At 38.2% G+C, this 19,589-nt stretch overlaps 1 protein-coding gene across 3 annotated transcripts in view; it reads left to right on the top strand.

Annotated features, from left to right (window-relative positions):
* Positions 1–19,589, top strand: part of TOM1L1 (target of myb1 like 1 membrane trafficking protein) — a 106,045-nt gene that overhangs the window by 76,375 nt on the left and 10,081 nt on the right. For all 3 annotated transcript variants that reach the window (XM_075216751.1, XM_075216750.1, XM_075216752.1), the window contains 7 exons: positions 57–173; positions 1,260–1,393; positions 1,964–2,024; positions 4,408–4,561; positions 12,356–12,452; positions 14,299–14,359; positions 17,065–17,305. In XM_075216751.1, the coding sequence (XP_075072852.1) occupies positions 57–173; positions 1,260–1,393; positions 1,964–2,024; positions 4,408–4,561; positions 12,356–12,452; positions 14,299–14,359; positions 17,065–17,305 (865 nt within the window). The remainder of the gene's footprint in view (positions 1–56; positions 174–1,259; positions 1,394–1,963; positions 2,025–4,407; positions 4,562–12,355; positions 12,453–14,298; positions 14,360–17,064; positions 17,306–19,589) is intronic.

Here is a 19,589-nt window from a genome sequence, read left to right as displayed (position 1 = left end):
TTATTTTAGTAGTTGGTAAGGTACAATACTGCATTATGGTGTGATGTGTTTGCCAGATAGGGAAATTATACAGTGAGCTGGACATGGTGAAAATGAATGTGAAGGTCATGTCGGAAATATTACTTGAGAACCCACCAGGAGCAGAGATACCACAAGACATGGAGCTATTACAGGTATTATCTCTGCATGTCCTTATTTATAATAGCATTCATATAGCATACAAATAATCAACTTTAAATTTCAGTTGACAAATAAGCTATCAAGTATTTGTGTGCTCCATGAAAAAACAGACAGCATTTAACTTATCTGCAAAATAGAAAACTAATTTCACCTCTTGCATTTGAACGTGGTTTTGTCCAGGAGACTACTTACTCAATTTTTTACTTAACTTTCCTTAATGAATCAGGCACTAAATTCCCTAACAAACACACATAGACTAGGGTTAATTTTGACAGCAGCCAATTAACCTATCAGTATGTTTTTGGAGTGTGGGAAGAAACTGAGGCACCCGGAGGAAACCCACCCAAACACGGGAAGAACATTCAAACTTCACACAGATAAGGCACTGGTCGGGAATTGAACTCATGACCACAACGCTGTGAGGGAGAAGTGCTAACCACTAAGCCAGCAAGGCCCTTTCATTTCTTCCCTCTCACCCTTGGTTTCCTTTCCTCTCTCTCATCCCAATTTTCCTTTCCTCCCTCTCATCCGTCCTTTCCTTTCTTCCTTCAATTCCTTTCCCACCAATATTTTTTCTACTTTCTAATTTTGTATCCCTCTACCTCGTGCTTTTCTCCTACCTTCCAATTTTCCCTGCGTAATCCCCTTCCGGTGCTCTTTTTTCCATTCCTTCCCCAGTTTGTTTTTCCCTCTGCCACACAGACACACATTGCTTATCTCCGGTGACTGCAGACTGTTCAGCAACCATGTAGAATTCACATTCTCTTATTAAAACGCAGCTCCTGGCTTAGTATTAACTCCTGTCTGCTGACAGAAACTGCAGATCAATGGTAGTTTCTCTGCTTTGTCAGCATACACAAGTCACTCTCACTTGCTGTGCCTCGAGGCGCTACAATTGAGAATGCAGTACAGGATTTCATATTTGAGGATTCTATTTACACCACCTGCATTGTCAGCAGTGAAACCTTCCCATTGTCACCACATACTTACATTATAACTAGTGACATTTACCATCAAAGCAAGCTCTATGTCAATGTAATGTCACTCATTAAAAGCTGATTCTTATTGCAATTTGACAGGAACTACAAAAAGCATGCCAAGAAATGCAAGCACGAATTTTAAAGCTTTTGGAAACTGTACAAAACGAGGATGTAATCATTGAACTGGTGCAAGTCAATGATGATTTGAATAATATTTTCCTGAGACACAAAAGGTAATATCAGTTTCCATTTGCATTATCTGCCTTTACAACTGATAGAAATTTGAAATTTACCTATATAAAAAATATTATCATTTTAGTTTTCATTTCCTTCCCTGGTTTAAGCTTTTGCTGATGCACAATTCTCCTTATTTTTAATGTGAATGGAATAATAAAAGGTTAAAGCCTGTAGATTAGTAATGGCCAAGCAATTATTAAGAAAACACTCACTAATCTATAAGAGCTTTCTCTATATTTTCTGTTTTTGACGGCGTAATTTTTTATGCTGGGACATGATGTTTTAAACTATGTAAAATTATAAGCTGATAATTTAAGGTAATCAAGCTCAAGAACCTACTTCACCCTCATCATACTACTATACCAGGGAGTATTTACATTTTTTACAATATACATATTTGTAAAGAATTGTTTTGTCACAAGACAGAAGCAGTATAGTATACTGTACTGAATGATGCACAACGGCTAAGGATTACATTTGTACTGTCTTGTGTAAATAAATTTATCTACAAATAGATAGTTTAGTATGTTGATTTCAGAATTGGTTACAGTAAATATATGTTTCAGGTACTCCCGAACTAGAGATAACCAGTCAAAGGATAACATCACACAGCATGATGGTCTGGTGGTAAGTTGGGAACATTTATTTGTTCATCTTATAATGCAGATAGGAAACAGAAAAGTGTTTCCCCTCGAGTATGCCTAGGAATGGCCAATACCTCCCATACCATCCTGATGGCAGCCCTGCCCCCCCCCCCCCCCCCCCACACACACACACACAAATGCACACATATTACAGCAATAATTACCTCAACACACACATTTCAGCATGAAACACACACATAATAGAGTAATAAATACAGACGCTCATACATTTCAGTTAGTATCTTAATACATACTAACCCAGACACACATAACAGTACTAAACTAACACACATACATACATGCACATTACAGCAATAGCTGCCCTCTAAGCACACATTACATCAATATAGTCCCCCACACACAAACATCCCAGCAATAAATATCCACCCTCTTCCCCCCCCCCCACACACACACACATACACGTTACATCAATAAATGCTCCATATACAGACACATTACCAGAATAAATACCACTCATTCATTACAGCATTAAATATGCCCAACAGACACACACACGGGTGGGGTAGGAGAGTACGCATAAGAAATTCCCATCAAGAATTACAGCAACATGCTAATCACAAAGGTTCTCATTGCTGACATACTGCAAATACAGATTTGTTGAAAAACTGACATGCAACAGTTGGGAGAGATGAAGATCCCGGCACACAAATGTCTATCTCTTTGAAGGGTGACACTTACATTCCTGCTGTTAAGGAGGCAATGCAAGGAGTTTCTGGCTGTAGAATGTACAAGCCTTCCTAAAAAACATTCTACAGCATCGGAGCCTTCGTGATTACCATGTCGGTGTCTAGTCAGGAATTTCTTATTCTCTGTAATGACCACCACCGGCATAACAGCAATACATACCGGTAATCTACACACACTACAACAATAAGTACCCCACATACTTTACAGTAATACATACCACAAAAACATTACATTAGACAGCTGCATGCATTTCAGCAACATCTATCTCCCCATAAACACATACTCATCACTGAGCCACCTCCTCCTGCTGTATCTTCCACTGTGCCGCCATCTCTACACTACCTGGTAAGAATTCCCCTATATTTTAAGCAGGTTACATGCAGTGTCAGCTGTTGCAAAGTAGGAAGTTTAAGTGTGCTGTTGGTTCTGGGGGAGAAGCCTTTTGAGGAGGGGAAGATACAAGGCTGAGAAGAGGAGGGGAGGAACGGATCAGCCAAAGTCACTTTTTAAAAGGTGGTTGGACCACGGAGAGGGGCCAAGAAGCAAAACAAATTTGGGTCAGCCGCCAACACCAGAGCACCAGATCCCACCCACCAATGGATAGACAGACATATATATATATATATATATATATATATATATATATATATATCAAACATAGTGTGTAATTAATGTATAGTCAATAAAGTTATTGAATAAAAGCAGCGTACATTTTTCAAATAAAGATAAAGCTTATCTGTCAAATGCTGCTCAATAGATGTACTATAGTAAGGATCCTCGGCTCTCACTTCAAATTACTTCATTATCTGTTATAGATAGATATATGTATACAAAATGAAGGGAAAAAGTAAAAAAAACAAACCTCCATAAGCTGCCACATGATGTCATGGGGACCACCAGTCTACTGGGAAAACTCCCAGTGACAATGCCTATTTCTCTCTCACGTGCAAATATAAACATGTAATAAGTAATAACTATTGAGGGTAGTCCTATGATAAGACAGAAAACTGTAGGGGATAGATTGTAAATGAATAATACAGTATGTGCTGTGATGGTAAAAGTTAATAATAGCTAAGATTACAATATTTGTATTTTATAGTTCACATGACACTAATAAACTAATCCAGTACGCTTACACTAATAATGTTTGTTGATGATATTGTTCTTATCAATGCCAGCATGAATATAGAGAGAATGGTTGGTAAATAGCTGCTAACAAGTCCCATCTCACCCAGGACACAATGTTATGTTCCTGTTTCTCACATAAATTTCTACTCTGAATTAACCTGAAAAACAAACACTTGTAGCAAATAGATTAACTTTAGTTAACTCAAAGGGTAAATATGTGGGAAAATAAAGAGTGTGTACAAGAATTATGTTGCCAGGTATAGTCGTGTTGCACATAATTGGAACATTCTGTATAAATCAGTGGATCTGATATCCCATTCTACGGATGCCTTTATTTAGTAACCCATTGAGTCAGATGATATATTTACCTTTCCTTGACATTTATTATTGTGCTTCTTTTGACCGCCAAGGAACATTTTGGATTTTTCACTGCATCCTTAAAATACAGAATTGATATTGCCAGTGTTGTTATTTAAATAGAAGGCAGTTTCAAAGAAGTGATTTAAGCTTAATTTGTATTATACTTTCAGACTGGTATTAATCAACCCTCGGCTCCTTCAACTGAGCTCATTGAAATCAACCTGGATCCACTACCTAGCAATCACAATCAGACCAATGGGTTCCCCCTGCCTGCTGCTGCCGCTGCTGTTCCAGTTTTCACTCAGCAGAGAGCTCACAATCCTGGTAAATAACAGTCAATATGTAGCAGGGTCATTACACACATACTCATGTTGTAACATTGCAACAGTGCCAAAATTAGCATATGCAAACAATTATGTTATATGGTTCACTAACATTTCCTTATGTCACAAAGAATGATGGAACAAAATTAGAATAGGATTGGTTAAATATGTGCACATTTTTATTGCCACTTCTGTTTTTGTCACTGCCATTTTGCAATTGTATTGAAAATATTATTTTCATTAACACATTATTTGTGTACCATGGAAATAATATAAAGTTAAAGAAGAGGAATAGAGGAAATCATCACCCTAATCATGTCCAAGAGGTTAATTTATCAAAGGAAGAAAAGCCCATTTTCACCGGTGAAAGGGCTTTCTTTCATTTCATTCTACTCATCAAGGGTTGATACCATTGCTATTCCATTTGTATGGGGAAGCCTATTTAATGAGTTTTGCTTTGGGACTTGTACCGCCACAATTCCTATTCAGATTAAAATCATAAAAATGCTTTGTTTTCAGAAATATTTTAGGCTGCTGTGAACATTCTAAGAATCTGATTGGCTACATGTTGTTTTATTACCACACATTTCAAAGTTGAGGACATTCCAAACAACCAGGAGATAGAGTTTGAGGGGCTTATGTAAAGTTGAACGCAAATTGTGTTCTTGAAGTATAATACGCTTTGTATTTCTGGGTAAACACACAATGCACTAATTCAGTGCTTAGGGGTAAATGTATCAAGCTGAGAGTTTTCCGGCGGGTTTGAAAAAACAATCAGATTCTAGCTATAATTTATTTAGTACATTCTACAAAATGATAGCTAGAATCTGATTGGTTGCTATAGGCAATATCTCCACTTTTCAAACCCGCCGTAACACTCTCAGCTTAATACATTTACCCCTTAGTGTTTAGTGCGAATGCTCATCTATAAAAAAGTGTATTATATGCCAAGAACACAATTTGCGTTCTACTTAACATAAGCCCATGAATAGAATAAGGATGCTCAAATATTTGTCAAATGCATCTTTAAAAAACAACAACACAGTGCTGTTTTTACCTTGGGAACATTGCTTTATTGAGGGTTGGGGGACTTTTACTGCAAAGCTCAAAGTCAGCCATATACCTATGTTCTTTTCCTTGTTTTATATTCTCTTTCAGAGAACCTGCTTTAGATGGTGTGAAGGTATTTCTAGTTAGTCGATAACAAGTTTGATTTGATTAAATGAGTTGCATGAGGATGCCCTAGAAAAGATCTTTTATGTTCATACTATGTTGTCGACCTCTCTCTATAATATACAGAAAGACATAAAAAATAAAACTTATACATGTGCATGCTTTTTTCCTAACTGAAAGTCACACCTCTTCCTATTAGCTGTGATGGTTCTCTAACAGCCCCATATGGCCATGAAAAAAGGATAACAGTCTGGCATCTTCCATAGAATGCTTCAAATCCGTCTTGTTGCCCTGTGAGTGGTTTATCTCCTGCAGTGCACATTGCTATAGATCCATCAGAGTTACTGCTCCAGCAGAATGACCTTAATGTAAATGCACACAACTGTCATGCTTTGTGTGTTATATTCAACTGGAAAGCTTAGTAAAAAGAAATCAATACAAATGTATTTTTTTTCTCGCACACTGCAGATATTCAGCATGTACCTGCAAGGTATTTGTTCTTCACCCACATATAAGCCTGGTTATAAATACATTAATTGTTTCATGCATCATGTGAATGTGAATCACTTGTTTTACTTGATCGATCCAGTATTTTATGTTGTTAAGCCTTTAACTCCATAATAACATGTTAATCTAGTCTGTATTCACAGGCAGATGAGTGTATAGGAAAGAAAGAAACTTGTTTTGACTAACAGAATTTGACAATCAGTTCACACCTCCCAAATAACATGGTATACACCAATGAAATGCCATGCTTGACTTTTGGTCCACAGGATTATTTCCTTGATGTTGGCCACATATGCAGCAGATTGATATCAGTATCATCTGACCAGCCCAATATTGCCTTGTGTGTTGCCCCAGAACAATCACTCACTCCCCAGAAACTCATTTACTAATCCTGATGTACGATCAGTTCCCCTCTGGAGTAGTATGGTGGTCCGGTGGGTGTGGGGCAAGGTGGATTATATGAGGGAGGTTAATGGAGAATGATAATGATTAAATGGAGGGTGACGAGTTAATGGAAAACATTGGAGTGTTGATGATGGAGGATGACGGGTTAATAATTGATGGATGAATGTTCAGTAAGTGACAGCTGGCATTATTGTGCAGCCACTGATGGTGTGGAACAATTGGAATGAGGAGAGACAGTGGAAGGTGAAGACATGGAAGATGAGCTAGTCATTGTAGGAATCGTCAGGGGCTGGCAACCATTACTTTCCTTCACTATATATCTTAACTGAATCTTCTTTGTCTTCTGGTTCAAAATAAGGCTTTTGCTGTAGCGCTGGATTGGCAGTCTTGTGGCTATTTGCCAACTAAGACTTGCTGTTTGCCAGGTATAGTAATTTGGCACCATCTTGCCACCGGACACAGAGCCAGGACACTGGTTATCCATGTAAGCAAAAGTTGTGGTGCCAGCTGCTGCCACCAAAGAAAATGCTGAGATCACCAAAGGGTGATCAGAGATGGCAACAGCAGTGTTAGCAGTTGAACTGAGATGGTATTCCAGTAGCTCTTCCAAACAATCTGTCCTTAGTGCGATGACACTCCTCTGTTCTAGCTTGTAATTTCCCACTGCCTCCAAAAAATGTTTACTGTTTCATATTTGTGAGAAGAGGTAGGGAAGAGGAAGGGCACAGGTCTGATCTAGAGTGCAGCCATCTTTAACTTCCATCTTCAGGTCAATTATTGATATATTGTGTATACTCATTAATTGTTTCTTGTCTATTTATTAATAGCCCCTCTTCCGTGGCAAGAAGGCTATCTTTTATTGAGGCGATAAAAATACCTCATTGCTGCATTTTATTTAAATAAAAATAGTATCGATTAGTTGCCCTGGAGAGATACTGGCATGGAGCGGTAAGGATTATCTAATAGCATATTCATATGTGAGCCTGCCGTGCTGATAATCATTTGGGCTATTTCCTGGTCCACAGGGCAATGGGTGCTTAGGTAATTGAAAAGAATTGACAACTTTTGCCACCATTATAATATTATGAGGTCCTTAAAGCCCGTGTCTGTTATACAAATATAGCATTTTTTTTATTTTTTTTTAAAGAAAGGTTAATTAAATTAAACAAATGTAATAAAACCTTCATTCACCAATTTATTACTCTGCCATAATCCATTTTGGAGTCCTTGTAATTTTTAGTCCAAATGGAAAACTAAACCAGACCATCTTCTTTCAATCAAAACGAAAATCACAGGACAAGCTTCGTCTTTTAATCTACTGCAATTAAAAAAGTCCATAACAGACAACACATGCTACTGATGAATGAATGAGAGATAACTTATTTAACCGAGACTCCCCTTAGCCACTCAGCCAACCATAAGCAGCTTCTCTTGTCAGCCACGATGTGATTGGCAGATAGCGAAACGAAGTCCCAGGCATTCCCTGCTTTGATCACACGGGTTGGGTACGTGTTAACAAGGATGAGAACCCCAACATGATTTACACCTCCACTAAAATGACGATTCCTGAAAAAGAAGAAGGCAATTTAAGCAGACTTACCTTAAACCCGAAGATCCAGCTCTCCGATGGCAGCGCCTACCAGTCATTCCGATGAGGCAGCTGACGGGCACTTCACTTGGACGTCAGTGCGCCGTTCATTCATGTTATTTTAAAGTGGCAATGTCTGGATCCCTCAGGCTTAGTAAGGGGTCCAAACATTGCCACTTTCACTGATGCCCAAGTGAAGTGCCGGACAGCTGCCTCATCGGAATGACTGGTAGGCGCTGCCGTCGGAGAGCTGGATCTTCGGATTTAAGGTAAGTCTGCTTAAATTGCCTTCTTCTTTTTCAGGAATCATCATTTTAGGGGAGGTGTAAATCGTGTCAGGGTTCTCGTTAACACGATTACCACCAGATCACACATCAATAGAGGTTGACTGAATCTCTAATGATGTTGGGGCAAAAAACTATTGCCTCCATTGATGTCTATGTCCATGCATATAGAGCCCCTGTTCATTTCTATTTTTTTCTACATGTGGTATATAAATCCATTGAAGTTAATTGAATATAGGAATGAATAGGAGTTACAGAAATCAATTGGAAAAACACAGCACAATGCTGGTTGAACCGCTTGTGGCTATAGGCACAATTATTCCCATAGTCATGAATGGACTTCTTCAAATTCATTGACATGATCTGAATGTACTAAAATTGAACGAGCTGCGTCTAAAATAACATGACACGAGGTAACTGCACTCAGAAACAAGTGCAAATTCAAAACAGTTTCATTGAATAGAATGGGTTGCATTTTATCATGTGGTTGCATTCCTTGTACTTACTTTTAGAATCAAGTTGGGTGCATTGTTTAAATGCCAGTAAGTAACCAGCCTTATCGGCAGTACTATTTATTTAACTTGACACATGTTCCCATCATAACATATCTGCAATTAAAGCTCCTCATAATCTACATGTTTTATGCAAAACCCTGAAGGAGTTAACCTCAAGCTACCAAAGTTTATTTTATGTACTATATTTGTCAAACACAGACAAAAGAGAATGAGAGGAACTCTTAATACTGTAGACAGGTAGGCAATAAATTACATGGGGGATTAACGGAAGTAACTGAGCTGAGCTGCTTAATTATTATCAGGTTACTTTAGATTTTAGTCTAATAAACCTAGATGACTCCTCTTCTGACCCTGCAGCAGGTTGCCCAGATAACAAATGTACTTAATAGATTTTTGTATGCTTTCAAAAATCCTTTTCCCAGGCTGACTGCCAGGGTTACCGACTGTCTGTAAATTTACTGTCAGTAACTGAAATTTTCACCTGCCTTTTGCAGGTAGATTTTGTATCTGGCTACCAGGGTTATCAACTACTAGTACATTAATACCTTTTCACCCTTCAGAATAATTTGAGCAGACATTTTTATGACACTACAATTTTTTTATACACATATGTACCACATCAATAATTTTCAAACTTAATTAAAAACCCTTAGAAAATTATATAAATGATAAAACTGTTATAAACCAGATGAATCAAACATGTTGCCCACAAGTACATTCACAGAAATGTATGGAACCAGATGTCAATGTGAGTCTAAGTTCTGTGGTGCTTGCATTGCAAAATCAGTTATATGTTAGTGGAAATCAGGATATTCAGTGTTTAATAATTCAACATTCACAAAGCCAGACCTACCTGTAGCCAATTGGAGAATTAGTATGTTCTCAGAGCCAGACTGACCAGTATGCCATGAGAGCATTAGAATGTTCACAGGGTCAACCCGCCAGAACAACCTAGGACTGATTCATTAAGGAAAGGAAAGAAAAAAAAATGAGTATCTTTGAATCTTGGCAAAACCATGTTGCATTGCAGGGGGAGGCAAAGTTACAATGTGATGGCAGATTTATAATTGGGGTAGGGCATGTTCTAGATCAACTTTAAATTTCAGTGTAGAAATAAAGCTATCAAGTATTTGTGTTCTACATGAAAAAAGAGCCAGTATTTATCTTGTGTGCAAAATAATAAACAAATTTGCACTCCTTGCATTGTAACATGGTTTTGTCCAGGAAAAAAGTTACTAATTTTTTTCCCTTTCATTCCTTAATGATTTAGGCCCCCTGTAACTAAGTACTAGAGTATTCACAATACAGAAGTTATTGGGTAATGACTACAAACTGTTTCTGTCTGAAACAAACTTCATACTTTGTGTATTATTTACTTTTTGAGAAACTATTACGTATTTCATAGTTTTTGTAAAATAGAATAACTGCTTGGTTTTGTCAAACACTACTTTTTAAATATAGCATCCTTCAGCGCAGGTAGTTTTACCTGGCAAAGTTGGTATTGGTGGGGCTTTTTTTTTACCATCCAAAAAGGCATGATAACAGATGTTTTATGTTTAACTAAAAGAAGTTATGCATTTTTATTGTTTTTGTTTTATTAAATGATGATACATTTTTATTCTTTTGTTTTTTTCAGCCCATTGTCTTCTGCTATATGTCTTTTACGGAACTTCATGTTTCTGCCATGTGAAGTACAGAATATAGCACATTAAGAAAGATTGAAGTCACATATTATACATTTTAGATCCGTCTCCATAGACTCAGTGTTTAAAAAACCAAAGGACAAAAAATGCAGCAATCTGTTTTATCAATTGAACAAAACAGAATAAGAAATGTAATAGCCCGTCTGTGTGCGTTATTAATGCATTCATTATAGGATAACATTACCTGTTCCTCTTTTTGTTCCATTTATTAAGAGAAAAGAAAAGGAATGAAAGAGGCAGGGGATAATGCCTATGTACACAGGGCCTTAGTGTACAGGATATTGACACAAAGTAACAAAAGCATAACATCAATGGGCTCATTGTGCCACAGCCATGGCAAATTCAAAGGCCTGGCAAAGGGGTGGCACAGAGCTTCTTGTGGCTAATAAATTCATATTCTTATATTAGTATTGTTTCTTGTTAAATGTACAACTCAGTAATGGAAAACATAGCTTTAAACAAGTAGAAGTATATGTAGATGTAACCATGTAAACTGAAATGTGACAACCAAATGCTTTGTTGTGCTGTTATAGCTGACACATAAAAAGTTATGTGTGTACGAAACAAAGTGATACAAGTAGTTTGTTTTTTTTTTTTAAAAAAAAGGGACACAACAGGGATATATTACACACTACACAACCATTAAATGAAAACTGGTGTGTAAGAAAGGTGTGACCACAGACTACAGACAGGAAGAAATTGATCATTTGGCAACATATTAAAGAACACTAGGACATATTTAGTACTGTATAGCTACATTAACATTAGCTCAATTAAAAACCACATATATATTAAAAACAACATACATTGCAATACATGGCTGACCAACTTGCAGCATAGGCTTCCCCATCTGGTTAGTCCATACACTAAAGTAACTATACATTCAATCACAATTATGGGTATGTATTTTACAATGTTACCTCCACCCAGCTTTTCAGGGCAAGTAGCAGTCTTGCAATAGAAGCATTTAATGAACATCAAAGGAATCATTTAGCACTGGCTGGTGGTGTGGAAGAGAAGCTACAATAAGACCTTGGTCTTCAATAGGTTCTCTGGAAAGACTCAACTAACTTGTAAATATGATAACAATAATTGTGTTGAATTCTGTTTAGTTAAGTGGAGGTACTGACCAGGTTGGAAACACATTGGGTGAGTTTGTCAGCTTAGCATTCACTGCAATAAAGTATAGCACTAAATGTATTCTACGGTTCTTTAATATATTGCAAAAGGTAGGTACAGAGGACCAATTCCTTCTCGTTTGCAAAAGAAAAAAACCCAACAATAATTATTTAAAAGTCAATCCACCATAATTACATAGTTATAAGTTAGACTCAATTAAAGAGCAAATATTATTTTTATTGAATCTGAATAGTGAACCATCCCCATGAAACCGACTGTACATTTTCATTTACCTGGGGTTTTAGATGTTTTAAGAATTGTTAAGCAAGTTGAAAAAATAAAATCAGATGTCTTGGAGGTGGTTGCATAGATTGGCCAATAGGAGCTACTAATTAAAGCACTTTATTCATATAAAGATGTAATGAGTCCAATGAAAAGTGTACTGATTTGAATATCCAAGTTTAATCTATTTTATAACACTGATTTAATTGCACTTTCCAGAAATTAGCAGCACACAACAACCTCCTCAGGAGATCCGCAGTAATTCTTTATACCCACAGAAGGACCTGCTGGAACTAAAGGAGGCTGTAAATACTCCGTAAGTCAAAAACAAACTTATATATCTCAATTACCTAAACGTTCATGCATGGCTATGTTAATATGTGACTATGTTTGCAGCTGCCTGTACTTATATTGCATAATTTAGTCAGTGAACGACAGGTTTTAATTATTAAAAGTTAACTTTGTACTTTTTCACAAACATAATACACCAATCACCAAATCTAAGTACAAAGTCTGCAAGCCTCGATTTGTACTGCCTGTATTATAGCATTGACCTGTTCAGTTTCTAACTAGATAAGAAATTTATAGCTCTCCTGTTTGATATTATGTTTCATAGGAAATCTGACCAAGTTATTTGAGGTGTAGGCCAGCTATTTAGAGGGCAATACTGCATCTGAATTTAAACCAATGGAGACACAAAATACAAGCTATGGAATTCCCCATGAGACAAACCATGGACTGCAGTATCCAGACCATATGCCATAAGTTATTTGAAAAATGGGCAAAAATATATTTTTCTTAAACCCTACCTTGGACAATGGCCTGCTATAGGTTTCCTAGAAATTGATACTACATGAATAAGTTATCGCTATTAGAGGGCTGTAGAGCCCAGTAATGTGATGTGGTACAGAGCCCAGTTATAGTGGCACTCCACTCTTTGTATTATGTATGTAAGATGTGTTTATCGTGTTCATAGGAGACAGCAAAATAACATATCACCACAATTTACCATTAAAACTTCACCAGGGCAGCTGAGTGATACTCTGTATTATTGGCCAGGATTAATAAGGGTTAACTTACTGAGTCACTGGGACAGTACGAAGGGATATGCGTATACACAGTGGAACCTAGGCCCAGACTCGGACTTTCAGTTCCATTTGGAAGGTGGGGGGGGGGGAAATAACGGAAAAAAAATAGTTACAAATAGATTTAAAACTTAAAAAAATTAAAACAGCATTTTTTGTATTATTTTTTCCTCTGTTACATGTACTGCTGTAATGCTTGTTAAATATGCTCCTCTTTGCTTTGCACGGGGAAACTATAGCTTGCAAAACCCAACAATGACCCTTTGATGTATAGGGTGAAGCTCTATATTCGGAGAAAGCACCTGTTTTTGCTGGAGACGTGGATTTTTGCCCTTTAATAAATAGACCCCTTGATCTTTATAATTAATTGACATCCATTTAATCACATCAGTACTTTTCTGTTACAACAGTGTAGTACATATTAGTGATGATAGTATCGAAAACCTGACAATAGATTGTATTGCATCTTTAGAGTTGAACAAGTATTTAAAATATTTGATATGTGACTGAAAATGTAATCCTAAAATTCATAAATCCTCAAATTGGTTTGTAGGATCCTTTGTATTACTTTTGTATTCAGCAGCGTACTGACACAGAAACAAAAGAGCTTCCATAGATCAAAAATATTCAGTTTTAAGGATAAAGGTGGTTCTTCTTCATCAGGCTAATGGTACTCAGACTTCCTGAGTACCATTAGCCTGATGAAGAGGAATTACCTGTATCCTTGAAACGTGTAGGTAGTGCTTTGTAGCTGGAACGGTTTGCTTTTCAATGTGGTATCGAGCACCAGAAGTGCTCACAAGTGCTGTATAAGTCACCTAAATGTGAATGATAGTTTTAATTTACTGATTTCATTATTTTTATGCTTGATCCATGGAAGCTCTTTTGTTTCTGTAACAGTGAACTACTGCCTTATTCTGCAGGGGAAATCTTGTATCACCAATTCCCATCAAACTCTGAATTTAAGACGTTTGTGTGGATCGATTCACTGAACTCTAAATGGGATACCTTTGCTGACATAAGCACAACATGAAATGTTTTTGTTAGATGCTTATATACTGTCACTTATTTTAACAGGTTTGCATTTGGAGTACAAAGCCAGTTGCCAAAGCTTCCTCTCAGACCTATGTATGACAATGTAAGTCTATTTATTCAAACAAACAATCTAAATGTGTCACCATATCCCAGTTTTGAGGGACACATTACTCCTTGTAAAACATGTTCATCATGATCCATCCTGCTTGAGGGCATAGCTGTCCCACAGCTAGAAATAGCAGTCATTCATTCCAGGCAGAGTCACTCAATGCAAACTAGAACTTTGCCTAAGATATAATTTATTTATATAGTCTTTAAATAAACTGAGGCATAGACAAAAAACATATGTCCTGCACTTGGGCACTGTTACAGCTCTGACTTGTGGCTGTTATTTATAAGGTACATATTAATTTTTTGTTGTTGTTTTTGGGTTTTTTCTACCTATTATGATGCATCTGTTTTTCTCTTTGTGTACTATGGTGGCCAAAGCAAACATCAATTCAACAGCGCCCCTAATTGGCAAATTAAAAAAAACCTTGAGCAGAATACCAGTCAATAATATCTCTAAGACATAGGAGTAGTTTTACTAAGAGTTCTAGAAAACATTATTACATAAACTATTATGTATAATTACCATTTAATGTTTGTAGCATTCAAACATATTAATAAGCTTGGATGCACTATTCTAATGAAAGATGATGTTTTATTTTGATTGAAATCATTTTTCTAAAGATTTTAACAACAAACCTTAACCAGAAAAATGAAAATGCAAATACCAAAAATTACCCAGAAAACACTGTTATTTATTTACCATTGGTTAAAATAGCTGATTCAGATGGTTGCATTTTAGAGAACTCTATTCATTAGTTCATAAAAGTAGTCCTGAGCATCCAGTTAGTGAAGTTGTTGGTTTTTGCAAGTTCACGACAATGCATTTAGCTTATGTTACTTAAAGCTCCCGGAGTCTCTGAAAACAGATGTACTAATGCATCAGGATTTCTACCAATAATGTATAAACATAAATAGCAGACCAGGCAGACGATGCACCAGCATTGTGACCTATCAATCTATGCTAGAACATGGAAATGGGGCTATTGTCAACGGTGGCAGGGTGGTGTTATAAAAGTAACACAGGGTTGGCATCCGTTAGGTGGTACTAATGATAAAGTAATTGGGGCATGGTTTGTCTGGGCTAATTATAAGTCCAGACTTCAAGAAAACAATGAAAATAATAGAACAAGTGGATATTATTTAACTCCGCTCCCTGATGTCCAACTGTCGTAATATAATATGGACAATATTCAGTGTCTGTGTTCCTCTCCTTAGCAGATTTCTGTGATCTCTTAATTTACTCAGAATAATTATGGGAATGTGGGATACCATCATCCCATCTCTGGATGACGACTTATAGACTTCTGTAGTTAGTTCTTTATGTCATTAGTGGCTTTGTTCTTGGTGTCAAACAATGCATTAACACTGATGTAGAACACTATACACCAGGGTTTCCAAAACCCAGTCCTCAGGGCTCCCAAACAGTGCAGGTTTTCCATATCTCCTTGCTGGAGCACAGGTGTATTCATTACTTGACACATTGTAACAGATCCACAGGTGGTCCCAATTATGTCACATGTGATCCAGAAAACCTGCACTGTTAGGGAGCCCTGAGGACTGGGTTTGGGAAACCCTGCTATACACTAATATTAAAGGACCCTGCTGGTCATCATATCTTTAATGTTTGTATGTCTGCCGACATTTTGGTTTCATTCACTTTATGCCAGTTAAATGTTGCAAGTAGGTCTGGCCTTTTTATTTAGTACATTCTGACAGTCAGGTGAGTTGGGAGCAGTGTTCCCTGTAAACTGAGCAATCTGGAAAGGAAAGAGTTAAAAGGTCAATCTAATGAGGGCTCCACCCGAAAGGTTTGCATTCACAATCTGCAGGATGTTTCCTAGTAAGATACAGGTTTAACTCTATCATTTCCAGATTGCGCAGCTTAGCGGGAACACTGGTTGGGAGAGCACCGTAAGTCTCTTACCTATGGTAATACACATCTAATAAAATTTATAATGGTTGTATGTGGTAGTAAATCAGGTGAAAATGGCTGCTGCAGATGGTGTCATGATAAACATATTTCTGCTTTAAGTTAGATATAACTGAAAATAATACAATCAGAAGACTGAGAAATGATAATTGTATAAGATTAGATGATGAACATTTTCGTGAGACTTTAGGTGTTCAGTAATAGAAGAACAACATTTCCATTGGAAATAACAGAAAGAGCTTTGCATGACATCCTCGCCTATAAAACTATAAGTACAAGTTCCTTTGACACATCCAAGGCCTGATTCATTAAGGATCTTAACTTGAGAAGCTTCTTATTCCAGTCTCCTGGACAAAACCATGTTACAATGCAAGGGGTGCAAATTAGTATTCTGTTTTGCACATAAGTTAAATACTGAGTGTTTTTTCATGTAGCACACAAATACTTGATAGCTTATTTGTACACTGAAATTTAAAGTTGATATTTGTGTGCTGCATGAAAAAACAGTCAGTATTTAACTTATGTGCAAAACAGAATGCTAATTTGCACCCCTTGCATTGTAACATGGTTTTGTCCAGGAGACTGAAATAAGAAGTTTCTCAAGTTAAGATCCTTAATGAATCAGGCCCCCAGTGAGGATTTCCAGATATCTTTGTTCATAAAGGATATCTTTTTCTGGTATATAGTTTCATTACCAAATGAATACTGTGTTATATATTTTGTGCAAGCTCACACAATGTATATTTCTTTTTTGTCCTTTTTTATAGGTGCTACAAGATACAACTTTCCTTCCGTTAGCCCAAAATCCATCACCTTTCTTCCCAGGAGTCCAAACTTCATCACCTTTCCTCCCAACAGCTCAACATTTAATACCTACTATGCCCCCAGTTCCCAACTCAACACCTCTTTTGCCTGTAAATTCAAACCTTCTTCCTGCCATCCCAACTCTGAGTCCTACCATTGTGCCAATTCAGAAAGGAACAACAAGTAAACAGGAAGAAAACTCAGGTAACATGGCAATGAATGGTGGCTGGAATCTGATCATTTAATATATTGTTGACTGCCTAATTGTGATATCTGGATAGCCACACATGCTTTGTGATAATGTGATCTCTATGTCTAATGTGATTTTGTGAATCTTTTCTGGTATCTGTGGATAAAACATCTATTTTTGTAGTGGTGACTACAAAAAGAGTTTTTCATATTTGTGTTTGAATCTTGCCATTGTCTTCAGATTATTTAAAGTTTATATTAATTAAACCAGGGTAGGTGTATAGGTGAGATATAAACTATGAAATTGTCTAATCTACAGCATTGGACTTTCCAGTTGTAACATAATCACAAACCTTATTATTCTCAGGCAGACAGTGGCCTGGCAATGGTTGGCAGAATTTGTATTTTAAAAACATCTAGATATTGTTAGAGATCGCGGCGGCCGCGGGCACCGCCGCGACTCTCCAGGATCCTCCAATGACGCCCCGGCCATTGCTATGGTAACCGGGATGTCACTTCCGGTTTCCACGATCCCGGTTGCCTGGGCAACAACCGGGACGCTACAGATTCTCTGACGCCGCGCCCGGCCAGCTGGTTAATAGGCGGGCGCGCGCGCACAGGGCTAGTTAGGTGAGAGCCAATCATGGCTGTTCAGGTGCCTAGGAGGCAGCTCGTAGAGGAGTCAGTGATTAGTATGCAGCTGAGCACTGCATTACGATTGGCCACCAGCACTTCTATTTATTAGGCTTCTCCTGTGTGGGCTCCTCTCGGATTGGCTGCTTGAACTATTTAAGACAATGAGGACTGAGCCTCATTGCCGGTTATAGCGTTCTGTCCTCAGTCCTGCTGCCTGCTTGTGCTATCTGTTTTGGTTCCTGCTACCTTGGATTTGACTACCCGTGTTTTGACCCCTGCTTGTTATTGGACCTGTGACCCTTCTCTTCTGACCTTGACCTTTTGCCTGGAATTCGGATTTTGCTTCTCTGCCTGTGAGTTTGACCCTTCACTTGCCCTTGGATATTGCATCTGTGCCTGTGACCTTTTGACCTAGGATTCTTCTTAAACTACAGTCTACCAATCACTCCACTTCTGGGAACTCCTTTAAGTCAGTATACGTTACTCGACCCTCGGTCGGCCCGCAGCCCAGTCTGTCCCCACCACTAGGGGCTCCAGCGAACGCCTGGCCTTCAGAGTAGTTCCCGAGTTTCACTGTACTGACTTGGGAGTTCCTAACAGATATCAGAAAGGTATATTTACATTGTTGACGTTGAAATTCTGCAACTACACTTGACACTCTGGGATGTTATGGCTGTGTAGAGTATCCTGTTTTATGTTCATTGATATGCCGATTTCTGCTGAGATGTATAAACGTTGGAACATAAGTAGAATTGTATCCAGACCCTTAGATTCTTTGAGCCAGATTCAATTAGGCGTGAGGTGCCGACATGTATCTCCGGAACAGTCCAAGGAGACACATTGCCTCAATGTTTTGACTCAATTCTCCACTCATTTTCTCTCGTGTTACATAAAGATGTGAGAAAAATGAGTGGAGGTGCCTTACAATGTGAGCAGCCAGACATCAAGGAGATGTCCAGTGGCACCTTGCATCCAATTAAATCTTCCATTTCGTCTCATTGGGCCAATTTTTGCTTTTCTGCTCCGCATGGCTGCCGAGTTCCATGGCTCCAACTTTCCATCTGTAGAAAAGAGACAAATGTACCCTACAAGTAATTAAAATAGACTTTATTGATGGCAGTATATCCAGGCCCGGAGCTCCCATTAGTCAAGGTTAGGCATTTGCCTAGGGCGCCGGGCTCTGGAGGGCGCCTGGAGGGCGCCACAGAATACTAAAAGACTTTAAAACTGTGCGGCGACCGCTGACCATACCTGTCACGGCCGCCACACAGCATTCAGATACACAGGAAGGGGGGAAGAGGCTATTTTGTCACCACTGCCGCCTCTCTGCTCCGTCTCCTCCCCTCCACTTACTAGTGTCAGTAAGTGGAGGGGAGGAGACGGAGCAGAGAGGCGGCGGTGGTGAGACAAGGTAAGGAGAGGAGGGAGGAGGGCGGCGATTTTTGTGGGGGGGGGGCGCCGCTTTGTTAAAAATGCCTAGGGCGCCGTGGACCCTAGCACCGGCCCTGAGTATATCCCAATACAACACCCACTACTCTGATCCTATCAGAAATACAGCTACATATCAAATAAGCAAGAAGGACCCATTTACATTAATTGTCCCTCTTCAGTGATTTTAAAGGTTTGCTCGGTTTGGTGGACGTTGTACATAAAATGTAAAACT

Source organism: Mixophyes fleayi, chromosome 6, assembly GCF_038048845.1.
Source record: "Mixophyes fleayi isolate aMixFle1 chromosome 6, aMixFle1.hap1, whole genome shotgun sequence".
Lineage (NCBI taxonomy): Eukaryota > Metazoa > Chordata > Amphibia > Anura > Limnodynastidae > Mixophyes > Mixophyes fleayi.
The sequence above is the reverse complement of the archived record's forward strand: the minus strand, read 5'-3'. Positions and strand labels throughout refer to the sequence as shown.